The sequence below is a fragment of the Nanorana parkeri genome, unplaced genomic scaffold (assembly GCF_000935625.1).
Source record: "Nanorana parkeri isolate BGI_ZX_2015 unplaced genomic scaffold, ASM93562v1 scaffold1004, whole genome shotgun sequence".
NCBI classification, from domain to species: Eukaryota; Metazoa; Chordata; class Amphibia; order Anura; family Dicroglossidae; genus Nanorana; species Nanorana parkeri.
Window position 1 is genome coordinate 80,961 of NW_017307272.1, and position 21,328 is coordinate 102,288.

The window sequence follows — 21,328 nt, forward strand, 5'->3', positions numbered from 1 at the left end:
CTTGGGACAGAAGATCTGGATGATCTTAAAGAACCCACAGAATGTCTGCAAAGAGTCTGACCAGGTTGAAGTACATTCTCCAGAGCAAATCCTGTCTTATGAGGATCACCAGAATGCTGTCCATCGAACCTTAGAAGCAGATAAGAGCCTTTCATGGTAGGAAATGCATAGATCAGGTTGTACCAATCTCACTGAGCCACTAGAGTATCCCTACACACCTGTGACACTGGTTTTGGGAACACTTCTGGGTTTACAGCACATTTCTCCAGATCCAAGCTCTGGCATGTAAGAATGTCTGCCTGCCAATTGTCTACACTTGGGTGGGAAATGAAGTCAAGGCCAGAATGTGAAGGTATACCCAGGACACACATTTCTACATTTGCCATGGCAAGACTTCATTTCTCTCTGATGGATGATCTATTCCACTGCCATGCAACTGCATTTCTATCAGATGACCCTCCTGTTGGGATATCTAGCGTCGTAGGGACAAATTGCCCAAAGCTGCAGAATACTGGTTGGCAGATGAAATTACCCCAGCGTCTATGGATCACCATCATACATGATACAATCTGACCATTATCTGTGCAATCAATTTTGGATTTACCAAAACTATGTAATATGAGGATTGACCTAAGATATCCAATCAATTTATATCCAGTCAGGCAGGCCCTTGCACTACATGCTTATTGGTATATTTAATGGGGATTGTACAAATTGTAAGGTGTGTGGTAAACTTTTGTCTCGCAATCGATCACTAAACCTCCCTCTTCATTCTGGGGCAGGAGGTGCATTGCAGTCAATGGCACCGCAGCCATACCACATACAGTGCGATTGGACGTGTGGCAAAACATTGCATGTGTTCCGTTCTACTGCAAATGCCAAACAATGCAGCATGCTCTATTTTTGCGTTGGACCGGAACGCACACAATGTTTTGCCATGTGTCCACACTGCAAGCTCGGGTGTGGGCGAGGAGCCACGCCACCTCCCGCCCCAGAACGAATTAGGAAGTTTAGCATGCAATTGCTACCACTCTGGAACGCAGTGCAATTGGTGTGAACAAGCCCTTAGACTTTTCCCCAGTTTGACAAGCTAGCATGCATTGATCAGAAAAAAAAGATTTCTCCAACTCATGGATTGGATTCCTGAGCCACCAGGACACTGATTCACCTGTCGCAAAGGATCAGGTTATCTGTTTGTCCAAAGACAACCGACCGACAACCCACGACAGGATGTTCCGTTAGTGGTCTGGAGTGGAACTGGGTCTTCCACAAAGGAGGCTACCATAAGTCCCAGAAACTGCATGCACCAACAAGTGGTCTGGAGTGGAACTGGGTCTTCCACAAAGGAGGCTACCATAAGTCCCAGAAACTGCATGCACCAACAGTCAGTTGACCCCCCCCTGGACATAAGAGTTCAAGCCTGGGAGCGGAGAGCATTTTTGCCATCGCACTGGACCAGAAAGCAGGCAATGTTTTGCCACACGTCAGATCGCACTGCGGGTGGGGGCAGCCATGCCTTTGACTTCAATGCACCGCCACATCCCCTCCCACCCCAGAACAAAGGGAGGAGTTTAGAGTGCAAATGCAGTGCATTCCAGCAGTTACTACTCTGGAACGCACTGCAATTGGTGTGAAGTGGCCCTGAATGTTCTAATCAACAAAGTAGCTCCCAGTCAAAAAAAAAAAGTCTTCGGAGATTGGGTTACAGCCCTGGACTTGGAAAGCACTCCACATCTAACAGTACATAAAAGTCTAGAGAATTCTTATAGCAGAAACCAGTTCCAAAGGTCACATTTCAGTCAAGCCCCATAAACATCAGAGTATGGCCTCAAACTATTTCTGAAGATACACTGATCCAGACAGCTGCATAAAGAGACTAACTCAAGCAGTTAGTAGATGGAGAAAAAAGCGAAGAAAAATGTATTTAAAACAGTTAAACTATTTTCAGTAGAGAAAAGTTATCCATCCTCCTAAGACCAGAAAAAAATTAAGGCATGCTGGGAGTGGGAAGAGTTGTACCAGACTGGTCGGTCTGTTTGCCAGTGTTCAAATCCTCCTATGGATTACAGTATAACCCAATTGTCTTGGAATCTGGTGTCCCTCAATGAAGAAAAGGTATTTTTATTTTCTATGCACTGGGAGGAACTGTATTCCCTGTGGAAAAAGATATGCTCTATTAAAAAGAAAAGGCAAAGGTCTGCTTGGTCGACAAATTAACTTGTCGTGCTTAGTTTTGGGGAGGTGGTGGTGGTGGAGCAGGGGGCATAGAAAATGGGGGTATACCTGGAACCCCCATACCCATCATTGTTACAAAGTTAGAAGGATCAATTGGAGGTGGGGGTGGAGGTGGTGGGGCATAGAGAAGGCCAGATGTTCCTGGAGGAGGAGGAGGTGGTGGTGGAGGAGCACTAGGTGGAAGTGGAGGTTGAACACCCGGAGGAGGCGGCACCAAGGAAGCATTCGTCTGCATGGATGTGCCTGATGAAGCAGTGGCTCCTCCTTGCTGCTGCCATGGAGGAAGAGAGGCAGATGTGTTTTGTGAGGCTGAAATGAAATGCAAAATATCAAAATAAGAGAAAGAACACACGCTTGCTGTAAAGAGAAATTAACTGAAAGAAAAATGGCATTTAAAAAAAAAGAACAGTTCATACTCACTTTGCTGCCAAGAAAGGGGTGCAGTTTGCTGTAGAGGGGCAGCTGTTGCTTGTTGCTGCCAGGGAGGCAAATTAGGGGCTGACGGTGGTGGTGGTGCTGGGCCAGTAGGTGGTGGTGGTGGTGGAGGTGGCATTAAGCCCATGGGGTGAGAATGCAAGAGACCTGCAATTATGAAAAATACCAAGTGTAATTGCAGACATAATCAAATAGAAAATGTATCAACTGTCTTACCCATGGGATGGGGACCAGGTGGATGGGCTCCAGGATGTGGCTGCATCCAGTGAGGATGAGGACCAGCAGGACTATGCTGCATGGGTGGGCCGTTTCCTGCTCCTCCCATAGGACCAGGGAAAGAGTGAGGCGCACCATGCAAAGCCGGATATGGCCTATCCGTGGCCATCCAGGGAGGACGATTCTGTAAGAAAACAAATAAAACATGCTATTAAAAATACAGTAAACTAATTCTGTTACAAATGTGTTTCACTGCTGCTCACAGGAGACTAGACAATGGGAAACCAAGCTGTTAGCCAGACAATGGGAAACCAAGCTGTTAGCCAGGTATAAGCCAAGCCCTTCCACTTTCATCACATTTCCATTTTTTTTAGGAAAGCATTAGCAGGAGTGGACCATAAGGGTGTGGTGAAACCTGTGTCCCTACATAAACTTAGTAAAAAATCCTCACACTTTATGCAGTGCCGTGCTATTGCCTCTCAAAATTAAACGCTAAAGTGATAAACCAAATACCCTATATTATAACACAATATTCATATACATCATATAAATTATTGTGAGCACATGTAGAGCTGTTACTTTTGAGGATTTACGTGTGGTTTGCCAAGAATGATATTAACCAACTGTTAGTTCTTATTCTTGATGGTGATATATAAAATGATCTTTGATATCCTGTTATTCTCTAATTTTGCCAATTTTTATATTTATTTTCAATTTAATTTTTTTATGGTATAAACCTTTTAATTGTTTTAGTAAAGTGTGCTATAGGAATAGGTTTTTGTTAATGTGAATAGGAGGTTGAGATCATGATGCAAAAATTGCAATTATGTGTTTTGAGAGAGTTGTTTACAGCGCCATCATGGTTACGAGCGAACATTTGAGGCTCCAGCTCCGTTCCTCTCCCAAACCCCTGACAAAGTCACGCGTTGACAAAACACACCTAGGGTGGAGCAGAGGAACAGAGCGTACAGTCACAAGAAAGTGGGTTGAGCGATAGTGGAAAAACTTGAACCTACTTTTTAATGGATGCTGTGATCTTGGGAGTATATTCGAATAAATTTTTTGCAAATCATTTGACGGCGTGCACTATGGTCTACCTTATGTTCTCTCAATGAGCTGTATATGAGGGATGGAACAAGTGAAACCAAACCATAACAAGTGAATAGGAAGAGCCCAGTGGATTTTAATATTAAGCAATAGAGGAAAACGTGTTTTTAGACCTAATAGGTCCAGTGAGTGAGGCGAGTGGCCCTCTTGGCAAGTATGTCGTCATGAGGAGAGGTAGAGAGAAGTAGTCTATGTGAAGGAGTGGTGAAAACCTCATACCATTTGAAGCGTTTTGAGTAACTTCTTTTGGGAGAAATAACTTTTGAGACTGTTACACTGAATTGTATATTCACTAATTTGGACGAGTGAAACTATATTGCCAAAAGAATTGGGACACCTGCCTTTACACACACATGAACTTTAATGGCATCCCAGTCTTAGTCCATCGGGTTCAATATTGAGTTGGCCCACCCGTTGTAGCTATAACAGCCTCAACTCTTCGGGGAAGGCTGTCCACAAGCTTTAGGAATGTGTCTATTTGAATGTTTGGCCATTCTTCCAGAAGTGCATTTGTGAGGTCAGGTACTGATGTTGGATGAGAAGCCCTGGCTCGCATTCTCCGCCCTCATTCAACCTAAAGGTGTTCCATCGGTTTGAGCTCAGGATTTTGTGCAGGCCAGTCAAGTTCCTTCACCCCAAACTGTTCCCACAAAGGCGGGAGTGTGGAATTGTCCAAAATGTCTTGGTATGCCGATGCCTTAAGAGTTCCCTTCATTGGAACTAAGGGGCCAAGCCTAAACCCTGAAAAACAACCCCACACCATAATGCCACCCTCCCCCAAACTTTACACTTGACACAATGCAGTCAGGCAAGCACCGTTCTCTGGCAACCGACAAACCCAGACACATCCATCGGATTGCCAGACAGAGAAGCTTGATTTGTCATTCCAGAGAACACGTCTCCACTCGAATCCAGTGGCGACGTGCTTTACACCACGGCATCCGACGCTTTGCATTGCACTTGATGTAATGTTTGGATGCAGCTGCTCGGCCATGGAAACCCATTCCATGAAGCTCTCTACACACCGTTGTGCCAATCTTAAGGTCACACGAAGTTTGAAGGTCTGTAGCCATCAACTCTGCAGACAGTTGGCAACTTCTGCGCACTGTGCGCTTCAGCATGCACTGACCCCGATGCCATTTTATGTGGCCTACCACCTTGTGGATGAGTTGCTGTTCCCAGTTGATTCCACTTTGGAATACAACTAAGGCTGGGTTCACACCTAGGCGTATCCAATATGCGCGTTTGTCACGCGTTTCGTGACGCACGTTTTTACTGCGATCCATGGTAAAAAACGTGCGACAAACACGCGTTTCCAAGGGCTACTTGGCTGTATCCCAATGGAAACGCGCGACAAAAACACCCCAAAGAAGCTCCTGTAGTTCTTTGGGCGTAGGGCGTTTTGTAGGGCCTGTAAAACGCCCAGGTGTGAACCATACCCATAGGAAATAATGGGATTTCGGTGTTTGAGCGTTTAGCAGAGCGTTCGAACGAGTCTGATAAACCTCTATATTTTAGGGGCCTGCAGTCATGCAGGTTTAACACCCTGACTGACTAGCCCTTAGGACTACAGCCCCAGGCAATCTGGGATAGCTCATGGGGACTGTTTGAGGAGCCTAAAAAATCCATAAACCACATTCACCCAGAACCGTTTGGACAGGTTAGATGCTCCTGAGGCGCAAAGATCTAAATCAGGTTGAACCAAACCCAAGGAGTCCCCAGAACATCCACTACTATGGGTAGATGTAAAATATATCACCAGCACACCAAAGTAAAATCTTCCAACGAGTGGTTATATTTCTGATGTACATACATCTTGCCACAAAATATCAAAGGTGATACACCTAATGCGTTAACCTGGTCGCTAAAAAGAAAAAACCTACTCTACTTGTTAAACATTAAGGAACCAGAGCTACAGTAGACTAGGCTCCTAGACGGGGCAACTTCCTGACTTAAAGCAGCAGCTATTCTGCCTTTCTCCCAGTCAGCTAAGTAGGGTGTTGGGGACCAAGCCTTTCTTCCTCTTTCTGGGCATATCTACAAATGGATACTAGCATATGTACCACAGGCCCAGGACCCAAACAGCACCCTGCGGCTAACTCATCACGTTGAACTGCCAAAGTGAGCGCCTAACAAAGGATCAAGCTGGCCTGTGAAGTGCTCAAAGCAACATCACAGGCCAGCTATGCATCTTCTTCCTGGCAGAGTAAGATCCCCGCAGGCACAGCTGAGTCAACTAATTTGGAACCTGCAAAAAGAAGCCACAGTGGCCATGTATTAGCTGAGAATCTTGCTAGAGGAAAATCTTGATAAAAATTAGCGGTTTGTCTCTCTCAAAATAGAGACGTCAGTTCCCCCTAAGGACATTAGCAAAAAAAAAACATGCTTGCTGCAAGTGGGAAGGTTTATATAGGGCTGTTCTTACAGCTTTGCTTTTTCTAGTAATGCAAGATTAAGAAATAGATTCTACAGCCAGCACAAACATTGTATCTTTTTAACAAATGAAAAGAACTATGGGGTAAAATGTTTATCCTATAGTTCTCTTTAGGGTCCCGGGAGGACATATACAAACTTCCTTCAGTGACCTAAAGCGCAGTATATAGTGGGCTACTGCCCTCTATATACTGGGCATGCCACAGTCGGGACAGATCCCCACAATACTGTCGAGATCCACCTAGCTGGCGGATTCACAGCGGGCCCCATCCAGAGGCAGAGCAACCTACCCTCCCTGTTCATTCCTCCAGTTAGTGCGGAAGGACCAGAGAGGGGAAGGGGAAGGACCAGAGAGGGGAAGGGGAAGGACCAGAGAGGGGAAGGGGAAGGACCAGAGAGGGGAAGGGGAAGGACCAGAGAGGGGAAGGGGAGGATCCCTGCACTATCCCTGATAGTCACGGCTCTCTGCAGGGAGATTAATTGGGAAGTTATGCGAGCAACGGTAGGTGTTTGCTCACTCACCGATCTAGAGTCGATGTGTGACAGTTTCAAGGTCAATGTGGAGCCATTAGACATCAGTCTCTCTCTCTAATTAGTATTTAATCAGATCATGACCATGGATTAAATGGTCTAAAAAATTTCAGTTCTTCACACAAATAGTATCATACCAGCGGTGGTTGGCTTCCTGCCATGTTAATTGGCCTTGGACCTCCTTGAACAGGATTGTGGGACTGAGTAGTTGTGGCTCCTATAGAGGAAGGCACAGGAGCTTCACCCAGTTCTGCCATGAGAGAGAGATATTCTTTATCCATCCTTGCTTTATCCTGGGCAGACTGAGGTTCTCCAGGTCGCACCTGAACACTAAAATAACAGCAGTAGTAGGGTAAATAACTTTCTAAATACTAATACATTCTATTTCTTGACACAATAAAATTTTCAAATGGTATTTGTAACAAATATTTCAGATATAAGATGAAATTCAGGCCAAACATTGTCTAAATACAGATTTAAGCCTAAATTCCTAGTAAAGAAAAATCACAGAAAAGCATAACATCTGTTTTACCTACCAAGGATCTGTATTTCTGTCTATCCAGTCAAGAGATTTACACAGCCCAATATCCACACAGATAAAACTACTTACAATTTAGGAATAGTGGTGTCCTTTCTCCATTCCCAGCCTGGTGACTAGATAATGAAAAACAGGAGCACGCTAAAAAGGACATGTATCTGCCCTCTCCTACCAAATTTGAGTTTAGTACAGCTATGTAGTGGCTGCATACGTTTCAGGCCAAGTACATTTTCTACAAATTAGGGATACCTGTTCCTCTTGCCAGAAATCCCATGTGCATGTAAACACCTGATCAATTAACAGATCTCAAACAATGTTATCAGCTTTCTTAAATGTCTTCTGTGAACTACAAAACACAGCCTCCCCAGTAATGGAGATAAGATGTGCTTGTAGTCCAAACCAGGAAAGCAGCACAGAGCAGCAATGCTTTTTAGTGCCGTGAGTATTGTCTCTAGTACATATTACATAGTAGATTGTTAATGGCAGGATCAGATGAAAATAAAAAGGAAAAAAAATTAGAAAAGGAAACAAACGAGACACCACATCAAATGATAATCATGTGTTACATTAGTATTGATTAAATATGATTTAAAGTATTTCCATTGGTTGCATTTAAATAGATTCAGGAATAAATGCAGAGCTGCATTACTTTGTCTTCTATCTACCTGGAGTTACCTTCTAAGGCTTCAGTCTAATCACTGACCCAGTACAAGTCTGCAGATAAGGCTAGTCAGTGAAATTAAAACTGTTGCCTTATAGGTCTGTTAGTGACTAAGCCATTTGCATACCAGGTGAGGAAATAGCATTCCATAATTATGGGGGATGTCCTAAAGCAGTTGACAGAAGAGGGGAAGGCTGACCACAAGAACATATGAACCAGAGCCCAAAAACAAACCGAAAAACCTTGTGAAGCTAGCACCCACCAACGCAGACATATTCACCTTCTAAAACTTGAAGGTGGAGGACAAGGGGAAAAAATCCCCATAGGGATGGTAGGAGTCATACATAAAGATGGCAACCAATGTCTGAGTAAATAGAGCATCTTAAGGAAAAAGGAAAGTCACAGCATTAACATCCCTTTATAGTCATAAAGCACTTAAAAAAGGGATACAGTGAAGTCACTCCCAAACCCTCCTGGACAAAGTATTCACAAGGCATGTCACCCTGTGGAAAAGATTCTATTCTTATGCTTACATTCGGTTTTCCATGTCAGACATTTTTGGAGTTGCCATACATGTGCATCTATAACAACCCTTTAAATAAGATTAATGGGACTTTGATTGCTACAGAAGCGCACTAGCTTGTTTTGCTCTTTTCAATCCTGCCCCAAGGTTTCCTGGGGTCTACCTCTAACAACCTCCACCTGCATCACATGATCTGGATGGCACCTTGGTGTGTGGGCCGCTCGCCCTTTGTGTCCAGAAGTAGCCAGTTGGGAAAAACTGTCCCCCAGAAGATCACGCTTAACGGGAGCTGATCTGACAACTAGAAAACAGTTTGTTCAAATCAGGAACCAGACTTCTTTTCATTTGCCAGTGTCCAATCCTCCTGTAGACAGCAGTATACGCCAAAAGAACAGAACTTCCTATGTCCCTCAATAGAGGAAATCTGAATTTTTTTTTTACACTTATTGAGCATTCATAAGAGGACATGCTCTGCTTTTATCACCAAATGAAGTAAATCACTAAGTGCAAGAGTAGAACACTTGGCACACAAAATCAAGAGCCTGGGAGCAAACCGCCCAAAACCCCCTTCACAGTTGTGGACAACTTCTGTCACATGGCATAGCAGTACACTCAAAAAGAAAGTATTTAATTACAGGCAGAAGTCAGAGGGGTGGGTATCATGCATTCCAATAAATGGAGAAAAGGATTTTATGGGGAGTACAATTTAAATGACACAGCTTTGCTTTAGTTAATCACGGACTAGGACATCCCAAAGCAGCCATATAGCCTAAAGCAGGCAAATAGAATGAAAAAACTGCCAAACTGCCACAGGCAAAAACTTTACACCCAAAAAAGTAATTAGCCCACGCTGCCATATCCAACCTGTAAAATGTTGTGAATGTATGAGCTGCCTTACAAACCTGAGAAATTGAGGCTTGTTGGCATAAAACCTAGGATGCACTTACCACCCTGGTAGAGTGTGCATTCATTAGGACAATGGTTTGCCACATCTAGAGTGTGAGATCATAGCAGACAATACTGCAAGGCCCTTGCATGGGCCCTCTACAACCACAAAAATGGAACATGGCATTAAAAAACACCTTTACTGCCCTGACTACACCCGAGTATAAGGCCATTTCCTTAGGGTGGACAGGCGTAGGACCGTGAGGGAACAACATTCGGGTGGAAAGCTGGTGCCACTTTCAGTAAGGAATGTCTTGGACACAGAATTACTTATAATGCACCACATATGGAGGCTTGCAAGAGAACACTGCCAGTTCCGAGACCCTGCATGTCAAAGATGGCCACAAGAAATGCCACTTTCTGAGATAATGTCAGCAGTAGGAACTCTAATGTTCAACAAAACAAAACCACAAATGCTGCCACCAACAGTTATTTTTGCTAAAGACCATAAAGCAGAATTGGTAAACTGGGACTTGAGAATAGCAGTTTTTCTCTTTGTGGCAGACACCATTGAGTGTCCATTTCCATATTAAGTACCAGCTAGGCCAATCAGGAGCCACTAAGGATCTGCGGAATGCCCTCAAACTTTATGTGGAAAAGTAGTCGCAGCAAGTTTCTCCAGCAGATAAAAGCAGAGCATAGCAATCACACAGCTACCAAAACATCCCCCGTCTGCCAAAGGGTCCCTTGCTACAAACCTGCCATTCTTCAAATTGAGACATAACACCAGCAGATGTACATCTGGCATTCCACATTGCTGGCAGATTTCCTAGAAGACTTCTGGGAAAGTACCTAGCCTGCCTGACAGAGGGATTTTGTTGACTGTGTCCGCCTGCCAGTTTTCTACACTTGGCAAGCATACAGCCGACAGAGCCGGCATGTAACTGTCCAATTCCGTTGTCCGACACCTCCAACTCTGCAGCCAGGCATTTGGTCTCCCAAACTGTTTACATATATGTCCCGTGGTGTTTGACTAAATCCGTACAGGATGTCTTCAGATGCGCAGAGGTACAACGACTTCCCAGCTAATAGCGGAGCGTGGGGCCACTAGAACGATAACTGTTAGGTGCCTTACCTTGATCTACCAGTACAATAAGAGGAAATTTGTTCCACAGAACTGCTACAGATCTGGTGCTGCATTGCCTGCTGTCCTGGGTGAAAGGTAATACTGCAAATTGGCAATATTACTCTACTGCAAAGCACAAGAACTTCCGATGCCTCTGGTAAATGGGTACATTAAGGTAGGCATCCTCTATGTCTATGGATGCCAGAGAGACCCCTGATACAGAAAAACTACCAAATGGATCGGCTCCATCTTGAACTTCTGACCTTTTTAAATAAACCTTCAAAGCTTTGAGAGCCAGAACTGGAAGAATTCCACCCTTCTTGGGCACCGTAGAGATTTCAATAAAACCCCTGAAATTTGTATGTGGTAGAAACTGGGGTCAAAACCCCTTGGGTTAGGAATCGCTTGACGGCTGTAGGCCCCCTAACCCCTGCAGAGACACAAGTTGGAGGTGGAAAAGGAGGTTAAGAAATTAAAATTAGGTATCGCAAGGCTATTAGTTTGCAAACTTATTTGACCAACATGTGGGCTAGCCAGTAGTCCACAAACGCCAGAAGTTGTTCCCCCACCTTGATATGGACAAGTAGGGGCAAAACGTTATGAAGAGGAGGTGAGCTTGGACTGCTAGGGACGCATGCCCCCTGCTGATGCAGAGGGCTTAGGGCACTTAGATCCTGTTGGAATTTCCTAATGAGCGAGGAAGAAAAATATAATTCAACTGTACATAGTTGTGTACCTTAAGCCTTAAATTGGCTCCTAGAACTTACCTTGTAAACTTGCAATCCGAAGCAATATGACCAGCTCCTCCACACTTTGTACACAGCGTGGTGTTTGTAATGGTACGTGTTTCAGTACTTTGCCAGGGCCGTAGTATCCTGTAAACAAGTTAACGGCTGTTATCAACTGCAGAGCTAAAATTTTACATTTTAAAATAAATGTATATTACCTATTGTCATCTTCACGCAGAGTACCATTCAGCCGTGCTAACTCACGCAATTGCATCTTGCGAAGGTCATTCTGATCCTCTGGAGTCTCTATACCTTGTTTGAGGATATTCCGAATCTGGAAAGAAGATGCAATAAACAAACCCACAAGAAAAAAATTTAAGTAATCCCATTATTCATACGGGTAAGTTTTCCCAGAAGGGTTCACTTTCCACTAATGGTTATACCAAATTCTTTAAAGGTTCTAACTCTTCCTCACTTTCCAAATGCAACATAGTGAAAGTCTAAGTCTTCAGATTTCAAAACCAAATCTAGAAAACTTGCTTATTCAAAACAATTCTAATGTTTACCTGATCTACAGCTTTCTTGACATTTTCCATAGTATTGGCTGTTACCAAGGCATGAAGTGGCTCATCCTCGCCAGGAAGGGTCTGCCCATCTTTGCGGGCCACCTTTCCCTCTTTCACCGACCCTTTTCCCCGAATCATAATTTTAGCATTACATTCTTTCTCAATATTTTTCAGTGTATTTCCTCTGGAAAAAAAAACAAACTAAGATTTCCAAAAGGAACAAAAATAAAACAATCTCAAAATTGGCACAAAAATTATAACCAATCTCATACCTTGGACCAATCAGCAAACCCACAAAATTGATCTCTGGGTACTCATCCTGGGGAATCATAACCTTATCACTGACTCGTGTAGCAGGTGGTCTGAAAAACAAACAATTGAGATGATAAAGCACTAAAAGCAATGGATGATCAGATAAAGGGAAGCTTTATATGTAAATACTGCAGAATGTAAATATTAAGCCATCTATATGCACAGATAGATAACCAAACTAGTTTCCAAAAAGTTTGAAATCTCCTAAATGTTAAAAATGTATTTCCATTTCTGCAGTCTCAATGGTAAACCCTAATCTGAATACATACATGCAGCAATGTATACTTTGATACTCCCTCTTACCTTCTGTGCAGCTATATGCCCTTTTTAAACATTTATCATAACCACCACTTTTGTCATAGAAGATGGAAAAAAAAACCCAAAACAAAAAACTTAAAGTTTCTAGGTCTAGTTGCCAATTCCTGCTTCTCCCCTGCTGCTGATATCAACAATCAAATAGTATCAAATAGCAAGAGTAGCTGTTAAAATGCAGTTGCTCCTCTGTAAAACATAGCATATAATTTGCAAGTGTCATTGAGTAAATACAAATTGTTACATGCTAGTTACCATTTCATTCATATATAGATCAAAGGTTATATCATGCATGCAATAGTTAAAGCAACACTTCGCACCAAAATTTATGAAAATAGGCTCTACAACATAGTAATTTAATAATGATCTCTTTATGCATGTGGATAACTTCCTGCTAGAAGGTGGCTACTCTTCTTCTCCATGGTCCCTATGGGAGCTGAAACGTAGCAACCCTCTGTGCTTGCTCCCACTGAGAACTACAATGAGACATGACGTTTCAAGCTCCCTCACGTCTCCTCTGCTGACTTCCTCTACTTAAATGGGTGGATATTTCTTGAGCTAGATAAAGAAGCAGCGGTCAACTCACTGAAGTAATCAGGGAAGGGAGAGGGACTTTATGTAGATGGGCACATGTGCAGTGAGAACACTGAGCGCTGTGCATTCTGGAAAATGTAGTGTAGGAGAGCGGCGCACTCTCCCACTACTCATGAACGCCTAATGGAGGAAGCGGGAAATTGCTGAAAAACTGAGCTGCGGGATGCGCCTGGCACACTATATAAAACAAACTAGGTATTTTACATTTTTAAAAACATTATACAATCTACAGAGAATAGCTAGTTTAGACATATCTTATAACTTAATTATAACGCTTGGAACAATATCTAGCATTAAAGGTATACGTAAATATTTGTATTTATTTATATATTTATAATAGCCTGAAAATCCTCATGCAATTGGCCTCTACTTAAGAGGGTGAAGCAGATCTATACTTGAGCCATTTCCCCCAGGTTCCAAAATATTTGTCCAGAACACCTCGATGTTGCGATGCCACCTTCTCAAAGAGTACCAGTCTAATTATTTAAACCATTTACCCCCTTCAATCTATTTTGTTGCACATTTCATTTGCAAAATAACGTGCATGCTTTGTACCAGAAACATTAAATTATAAACTTTACAGGCAAATTATAGAGTTAAATGTATTCTTTTACTCTACTGTAACACTACTTATTTTTAAACAAACATTGGACAAAATCTGGAATAAGATTTCTGTACTAATTGGATACCATTGAGGGACAAAGGAGGTCTTTAACCTTCAAGTTACACTTGCAGCTACAGAAGGATTGGACACTGCAAAATAAACTGCAGGCGAGCCAAGATAATCCCTCCCACTTCTGGCATGCCACAGATTTGTAGCAAAGTAGTACTAGGAACATTTAGTTATTTGTCCATAAAGGACACAGGATGTCTTCAACCTTTGGGACCTCCAAGAGCAGTCCAAATGTGGGGAAAAGAAAAAAAAAATGTAGTTTCCAATCTCTAGGAAAAAAAGAGTTGGAAAAGCAGGAGTAATGGAAAGTCTTTGCAGCCTTCCAGTATAAGCATTACTGGTAGAAGAGGATAATCCTCAAGCTTCAGAGAGGCGAGAGTCTTTCAAAAACCAAAATAGTCTCTTAAATCGGGGAAAAATAGACAAACTCCTCAGGCAATTGGAGCGACAGGGCATTTTTGTGACTGAAGGCTCAGAAGTTGCCAAGGACACGGGTAGATCAGAAAGAATCTGAGAGAGAAGGCGTGCATGCTTGTGGCCAGTCAGCAAATAACTAGGTGATTCAGGCCATACAGTCTAGCATGGCTATAATAAAAATACAAAGGCAGGAGTACAGAGGAACAAGCCACATATGGCGGAGCTAAAGTGTACATTGATGATGGCCTAGACTCTGGAAGTAGAGGGCAACACTATTCTGTGCTGCAGACATTGACACCATCAGTAGGTGTGCGGCAAACAGCCCTGGAGTCCTTAGCAGAAAGAGCTGGGTACAGTGGCACCAGGTACAGTGGGACTCTACACACAGCAAAGCTGAAGAAAAGATGTCCTAGGGAAGTGGCAAAAAACTGAGGCATGCTGGTAGTGGAAGACATTATCCTGGGCTGGCCTACAGTGATTTTGTTTGTGACCAATCCTGCTGCAAGACCACTAGTCCCCCAATAATAAAAAAAACTTTCGTTATTACACCTGTTTATATATTGTATACAAAATACATTTTGCAAGACAGTACTGCTAAGAGAAAGTCTTGCTTGTCCTATAAAGGCTAATGTATGCTTCACTATTATCTTCGATTAGGACAGTTAATCACCAAACAGGCATACTGCAGAAATATAAAAATTGCTCTGGTCCATCAGGGCATTGTTATGCCCTGATGGACTAGAGCAATTTTTATATTTCTGCAATATGCCTGTTTGGTGACAGTTGTGCAAGAGCTGAAGCGGTAAAAAAATGGGTCATATAACCATCCATGCTATTTCATCCTGCTGTACACTACTGGCTGGTGGGAGGAAACCTTTTAAACTGATAACAGAAGCTTCAAATGAGAAATTCAAGAAAACCCATGAAAAGGAATAAGATACTGCTCTCCGATTTCGGTGTCAGAACACCAGCTGTACAGTAAGCTTAATGCTTATGGTACGGCTTAGTGTCACCTGCAAGAAAAGATGCTCCTGGAACATCAGGGCAAAAATTTCAAAGAAATCCGTATCTGAAACTTACAAAGAAAAAGTGTAATTGGTCAAAAGAACACATTGCACAGTGGATAACTAAAAAGCATTACAAGCAGATAGGTCTCTGACATATGGATCAAGAAGTGCTGGATGCCTTTTTGTCAAGCATGGGGGAGAAAATGTAATTAATGATATGGAGCTGCTTTAGTTTTGGAAAGATTGGACTTCCACAGAATGCAAAGAATAACGCAATCTGTTTTTCTCCCGGGCTGTAAAACAAGGCGCCTTGCCTTCATCCAGGATTCCCTCCCCAGTTCCTTTGTGTCTCCAGCTTCTGTTTCCTGTCTCTACCTCGCTTCAGCCAGAACATTTATCTCAGCCCAATTGCTGCCTCCCATTGACAGCTGAAGTGCTCCTCCGTTTATATACCAGCTCCCGCACCATCAGGGGACAAAACTGTTGCATGACGGCCACATTCCAGGAGACCAGCACAGAGAAAGCAGCTGTGAGCATCCCTACACTCAACACTATTAAAGCTCCATTTTACCACATCAAGTGTGAGCGCATTTTATTAGTTACTTAAATATTTTAATTGACCTACACGATGAGGGGTTGGTTCTGTGTTCTTCTCTTCACTGATCATCTCTTCTCCAGAACGGGTTTGTTACAGACTCCTAGAAACACAGTGCTGCTGCCAGCCCTGGATAGATTGTTTCCAAGTAGAAAGTTACTTTGGAAACATTGTGAGTGCAATTCGATTACTTGTTGCATTTTCTCCCTGATATTACATCACTTATTGCGCTGTTTGTTTACAAAGAGGACACCTCTACCTGTTGAGCAGCACACCATGGATGTCTAGTACCCATTATTGTCGCCATTCTACCCTGCCTTCCCCTTTGATGTTATAAGTGCGCTCATCCATAAATATCTAACTTTCCTTGTGAAAAAATGCTGTAAAGAATGCTTTCAGAAATAAAAGGGTAATAGTTTATCTATATCAATTAAAAAAAAATTAAAGTAAATGAACAGAAGAGAAATCCAAATCAATATTTGGTGTGACCACCCTTTGCCTTTAAAAGAGCATCAATTCTTCCAGGTACGCTTGCACACAGTTTAAGAAACTTAACAGGTAGGTTGTTCCAAACATGCTGGAGAACTAACCACAAACCTGTGGACGTAGGCCGCTTCAAATCCTTCTCTATATGTAATCCCAGACAGACTAGATTATCCCAGAGCTCAGTGGGGGCCAGAGCTCAGTGGGGGCCAGAGCTCAGTGGGGGCCAGAGCTCAGTGGGGGCCAGAGCTCAGTGGGGGCCAGAGCTCAGTGGGGGCCAGAGCTCAGTGGGGGCCAGAGCTCTGTGGGGGCCAGAGCTCTGTGGGGGCCAGAGCTCTGTGGGGGCCAGAGCTCTGTGGGGGCCAGAGCTCTGTGGGGGCCAGAGCTCTGTGGGGGCCAGAGCTCTGTGGGGGCCAGAGCATCACTTCAAGGACTCCTTGTTCTTTATGCAGAAGATAGTTCTTAATGACAGCCTAACCCAAGGGTTAGGAATGTCTGGATTTTACCATCAAAATATTAACTTTTTTTATTCTGATAGGTTAAATATTTTGCTCCAGATAATTGATCAGAATGCCCTTGGGGAGGGAGAGGAGATGACAAACTTACCAGCAAGTTTTTTTTTTTTTTTTAAAGTTCTCCAAACCATAGCCGCAGAAGTTTTGAGGCTAAATATTGACACAATCTATTTTCAATCGTATTAGCTATGGAACTATACTGTAAATAAGGTACGTATCAGGTGATTTAAGATAACTTACATTAACCAATTAAATGTCAAATGGTATTTAAAAAAAAAAAACTCACTTGTAGTCGGCAGGTGGCTTAAAGTCTGGATTCAATCCCACCATTTCTGTGATCAGGTTGTGACGCTCCTCTTCCAATTTCTTTCGTGTTCTGAACTCGCGTGTGTTCAGGCGCTTTCCTTCACTATTATAAATGGGTTCAGGAGATGGCGATCTGTATGGAAGGAGAACAAAAAGGTGTAAAAAAAAAAAAATCATTGAAAAAAAAGTGGCTGGAAACATTATATAGCTTTCAGCCTGTATATAAAGCCACCTACAACAGCTTGTTGCGGATATTTTTTTCATACTGTGGCTACATATATCTCCCTCCACTCTTTATCTGCTGGGTGGGTAACCTCTTAAGGATTTGTAAGAAAAACACTTTCAATGTGTACAAAAACCTGTAGGGGCTCTTAGTGTTTGGTCGAAAAACGTGACATTTACAGCATTTTCTCTGTAGCAGTATGGAATATAGCAAGGCATGAATGTTTATGAGTGAACTGGAACATATAAAATCTTTAGTAATGCCAGGATCTAAATTTCTTTTAACAAAATTGACTAGACTACTAGTCTAATACTAGAATAAGTGGTGACTAGCCTATCAATGTACATCTTTTTATTTTAAGCTCATGTTGCAGAACAAAATGAATGCAGTAAAATGGGAAAAACATTTTTTTAAATAATCAAATAATTTTTAAGTTACGGTCTGCAGAGAGCATTCAAGGTTTTTACTGGGCCCATCTACTATATGTGATGCACTGGATCAAAAAGATGAGCTAGTGCAAAACAAAAGAAAATTCACTTTAGCTACTAGAGAGAAAAGTCAGCAGGTTAATTTTGTAAAATGTAATTAAATCTGCCAAATATTCAACTTAGAGGGCTGTTTCAAGGGGAAAAAAAATCATTAGCATTATACAATTTTGCTCACAAACCGTACTTAAGTGGGGCACAATAGTTATATCCTGTTTCATGAAGTACAAAAGCTGTTAACCGTTAAAAATGAAAAAGGTTAACCTTGCCAATACCTGCTTTTCAGGCAAAACACCACAAATTGAGAGAACAGTGTAACGTTAAGTTGTATAAATAACATAGCCGATTTAGGATATTCACCCATAAAATGTGCCTTTATCGACACTTATATTGAAGTCAAATGGAAAGGCTGCTAAAGACATTCGAAAGAGAAGTTTCATTGAGAAGAAAGTGGTTATTGGTTAAGATATCAGTTGTAGGTGACTAGCAAAGCAAGCTACTGCTAAATATTACAGTGATAAATGGCATATCACATATTTTGGACCATATGTAAAACTTTTTTGCTATATTAAATAGGGCCAGTGACAAGGACATACACAACACTTTGATTACATGCAAAATCCCACAATTTAACACCTAAAGAAAACAAAATCCACAGAGACTGTCTCACCATTCAAGCTAACTGACATGCACCTGGAAGGCTGTAACACATGGGTGTATTGTTACTAATGCAGAGCCAAGCAAAAAAAAAAAAAAAAAGGGTAGATTACATTTTAACAAGTAATCAGTTAAAGCAAGGCACTACTACTAAATAGTTAGAATTATCCAATCCTTCCTGTAAGAATTTTGTTTACTTCATTTCCTAATTTAAGATGGATGTACATAACCAATTTCAATGAAATGGAGGAAAAATTGGATAAACTTGGGCTCAGCTGCATTTTAGCTTCTCCCAGATTGCAAAAAACTTCAAATCCTAACTTGACAATATTGCACCTACCCAAAAAGATATTCATACATTCATCTGCAAGAGCTTCTAGCACCATGTCTAAAGAATGGAATTTTACTAAAGCTGTAGGAGCAGAAGCCCCAACAATAGCATCCTCCAAACATTAGGAAGGATAAACAAGGCTCTGTATCAGTAAGATGTTCTAGTTCCAATGCTAAGAACCATGAGCTGGCATATACAGATTCATTATGCCCAACAGTGTTTGAAGCTGACAAGTACATATAATAGTAAAATATTTAAATAATCTTGCATAAAAAGTAAATCAACTACAACCCAGTTTAAGAAATAAGACCCAATACCCCCTCCCGTAGTGTGTTTATGCACACAGAATTGATGTATGAAAATCTGAAGAGCTTTACATGCATTTCTGTTTTACGGTGAACTCCAAAAAATAAAAAAATTACTTCTATGCAGCTTACAAATTTCCCAGCTGGGCTGCACGGCACTATCTAGGCTAAGGCTAGCCATACCAGTGCATTACATTTGTGCAATTCAGCAGTCATCAATGTATGTACCACAGTCACTTTCTATACTAACATTTTCAAGATCATGGTTATCCCAATCTGACAAACTAGTTGAAATGTTTTACTTCAATACGCAGGCTTGGCAAACAAAATACCTTTAAGATCAGTTAAGCATAAACATCAAACCAAGATGGTAAAAGACAATTGTATACAGTTGTAAAGAAAGATGTTTGAACCCTTTTAGATACCTTCTGGATTTCTGCATCAAGAAGTTGGAAAGTATGAGCTGATTTTTATCTTAAAGTACCGAGACAAAAAAAGCATTGCCCTGATCTGGCCAACAATTGTCACGTTAGAAAATTGACTAAAAACATGCCCCTTACATGCATGAGAAACAGCTGGAGCTGGGAGTCTTAGGGGAAAAATTGATCGTCCAGCCTAGATTTTTCATGAAGGCAGTTATTACTCTTCAAAAGAGAGGGCAACAGTCAAATGTGTCTAGGCTATGTATGCAAATTCACCCGTCGTGATTGTTTATGTAATGAACGATTAATGCGACACTAAACTCAAGAGTTACATCTTAATACATTCGACTACCTTAATTATCAACAAAAATGTATCTTATTTGTGTATTGTATCACTCGGCTGTAGATCCTCAAATCATCTCCGAATTGGTGCTGACACTGTCCTTCTGGAGGGTGGCTACTTTTGGTCCCATGGTGCTCATGTGTATGGTAAAGTAGCCACCGCTCCAAGCTCACTCCCATGATGGACTACAATCCCAATACAAATGAGTAAACTAAACGTGAGATTGTACTCAATCACGGGAGCGAGCTTGGAGTGGTGGGAACTTTACAACACACAACGGGACTAAGGGGAACAAAAGGTAGCCCCCCCACAGCAGGAAGGACAGTGTCAGCACCAATTCAGAGATTTGAGGATCTACAGCCGAGTGATACACAAATACAGTAAGATACATTTGTTAATAAAGTAGAATAAAAGTCCTTTTTTGGCATATATCTACTGCTAGCAAGCAGTAGAAATATGCCCCATAATTTAAAAATAAAAAAGGCAAATACAAATTACTTACCTGTTCCAGACCCCTGATGTCTCCATAAAGAGGACCTATTATATTTGCTATTACATAGGGGGCTTGTTATCCCCTTTGTAATAGCAATAAAGTAAAATGTAAAAAAAAAATGCAATTTTTTTTATAGTCTCCCACCCCCACACAAAACACATCATGGGTGCAAACCAGAGCAATTCTAGGGCCGTCAATCACGGTTAGACCGTAAAGTTAAAAAATAATAAAAATAACAATTTAAAAAAATAATTTAAACATGTTTTAAAAAATGTTTAGCCTGACCATTTTGTTTGTTTGTCAGAAAATTCCATTTCAGTGCACCTCTAGTGAGCAGGGTATTTAAGGGAGGGGTTGTGGCCCCTAGGGGCTGGCCTCCATTTTTGTTCCCAGTGTCCAATCCTTCTGTAGGTGGCAGCAATACCCACAGATTAATATGAAATGCTGTGTCTCCAAGGGATGAGATATTTTATATAAAAGCAAATATTAACAAATTGGCCTTAGCTTTTATGGGTTAAACAATAGTTTTTCAGTGAATTATCAAGGCTGTAATATGCGATTCAATGGCACATTGAAAATTAGACTTAAGATGAAGATCAGTTCAAGTTTCTGCAGAACACCCAGAAAAGTACTGATGGGTCACACACTTATCAGACAGCTGTATATAAGCCTTAAGGATTTTTTAACCACCTCCGTAGTAAAAAAAACACCTCCGTAGTAAAAAAACGGCCGGCCCGAGCTCTCTAGATCTGAGCGGGCGTCTTTAGACGTCCGCTCAGACACGCCCCCCCGCGCGCGCCGCTCGGCGCGCGAGCGGGAAAGGGCCGGTTTTTAAAAACAGGCAGCGATGCCTGTCACCATACAAGCGATC

General features: G+C 41.9%; 1 protein-coding gene across 2 annotated transcripts in view; it reads right to left on the minus strand.

The window, feature by feature from the left end:
- Nucleotides 1–2,182: 2,182 nt before the first annotated feature.
- The window catches only part of SF1 (splicing factor 1), a 49,037-nt gene continuing 29,891 nt past the window's right edge, over nucleotides 2,183–21,328 (minus strand). For both annotated transcript variants that reach the window (XM_018567074.1, XM_018567075.1), the window contains 9 exons: nucleotides 17,179–17,331; nucleotides 12,257–12,346; nucleotides 11,985–12,168; nucleotides 11,637–11,752; nucleotides 11,458–11,565; nucleotides 7,095–7,287; nucleotides 2,887–3,070; nucleotides 2,656–2,817; nucleotides 2,183–2,544 (listed from right to left, as the gene is read on the minus strand). In XM_018567074.1, the coding sequence (XP_018422576.1) occupies nucleotides 2,228–2,544; nucleotides 2,656–2,817; nucleotides 2,887–3,070; nucleotides 7,095–7,287; nucleotides 11,458–11,565; nucleotides 11,637–11,752; nucleotides 11,985–12,168; nucleotides 12,257–12,346; nucleotides 17,179–17,331 (1,507 nt within the window). In that variant the 3' untranslated portion in view covers nucleotides 2,183–2,227. The remainder of the gene's footprint in view (nucleotides 2,545–2,655; nucleotides 2,818–2,886; nucleotides 3,071–7,094; nucleotides 7,288–11,457; nucleotides 11,566–11,636; nucleotides 11,753–11,984; nucleotides 12,169–12,256; nucleotides 12,347–17,178; nucleotides 17,332–21,328) is intronic.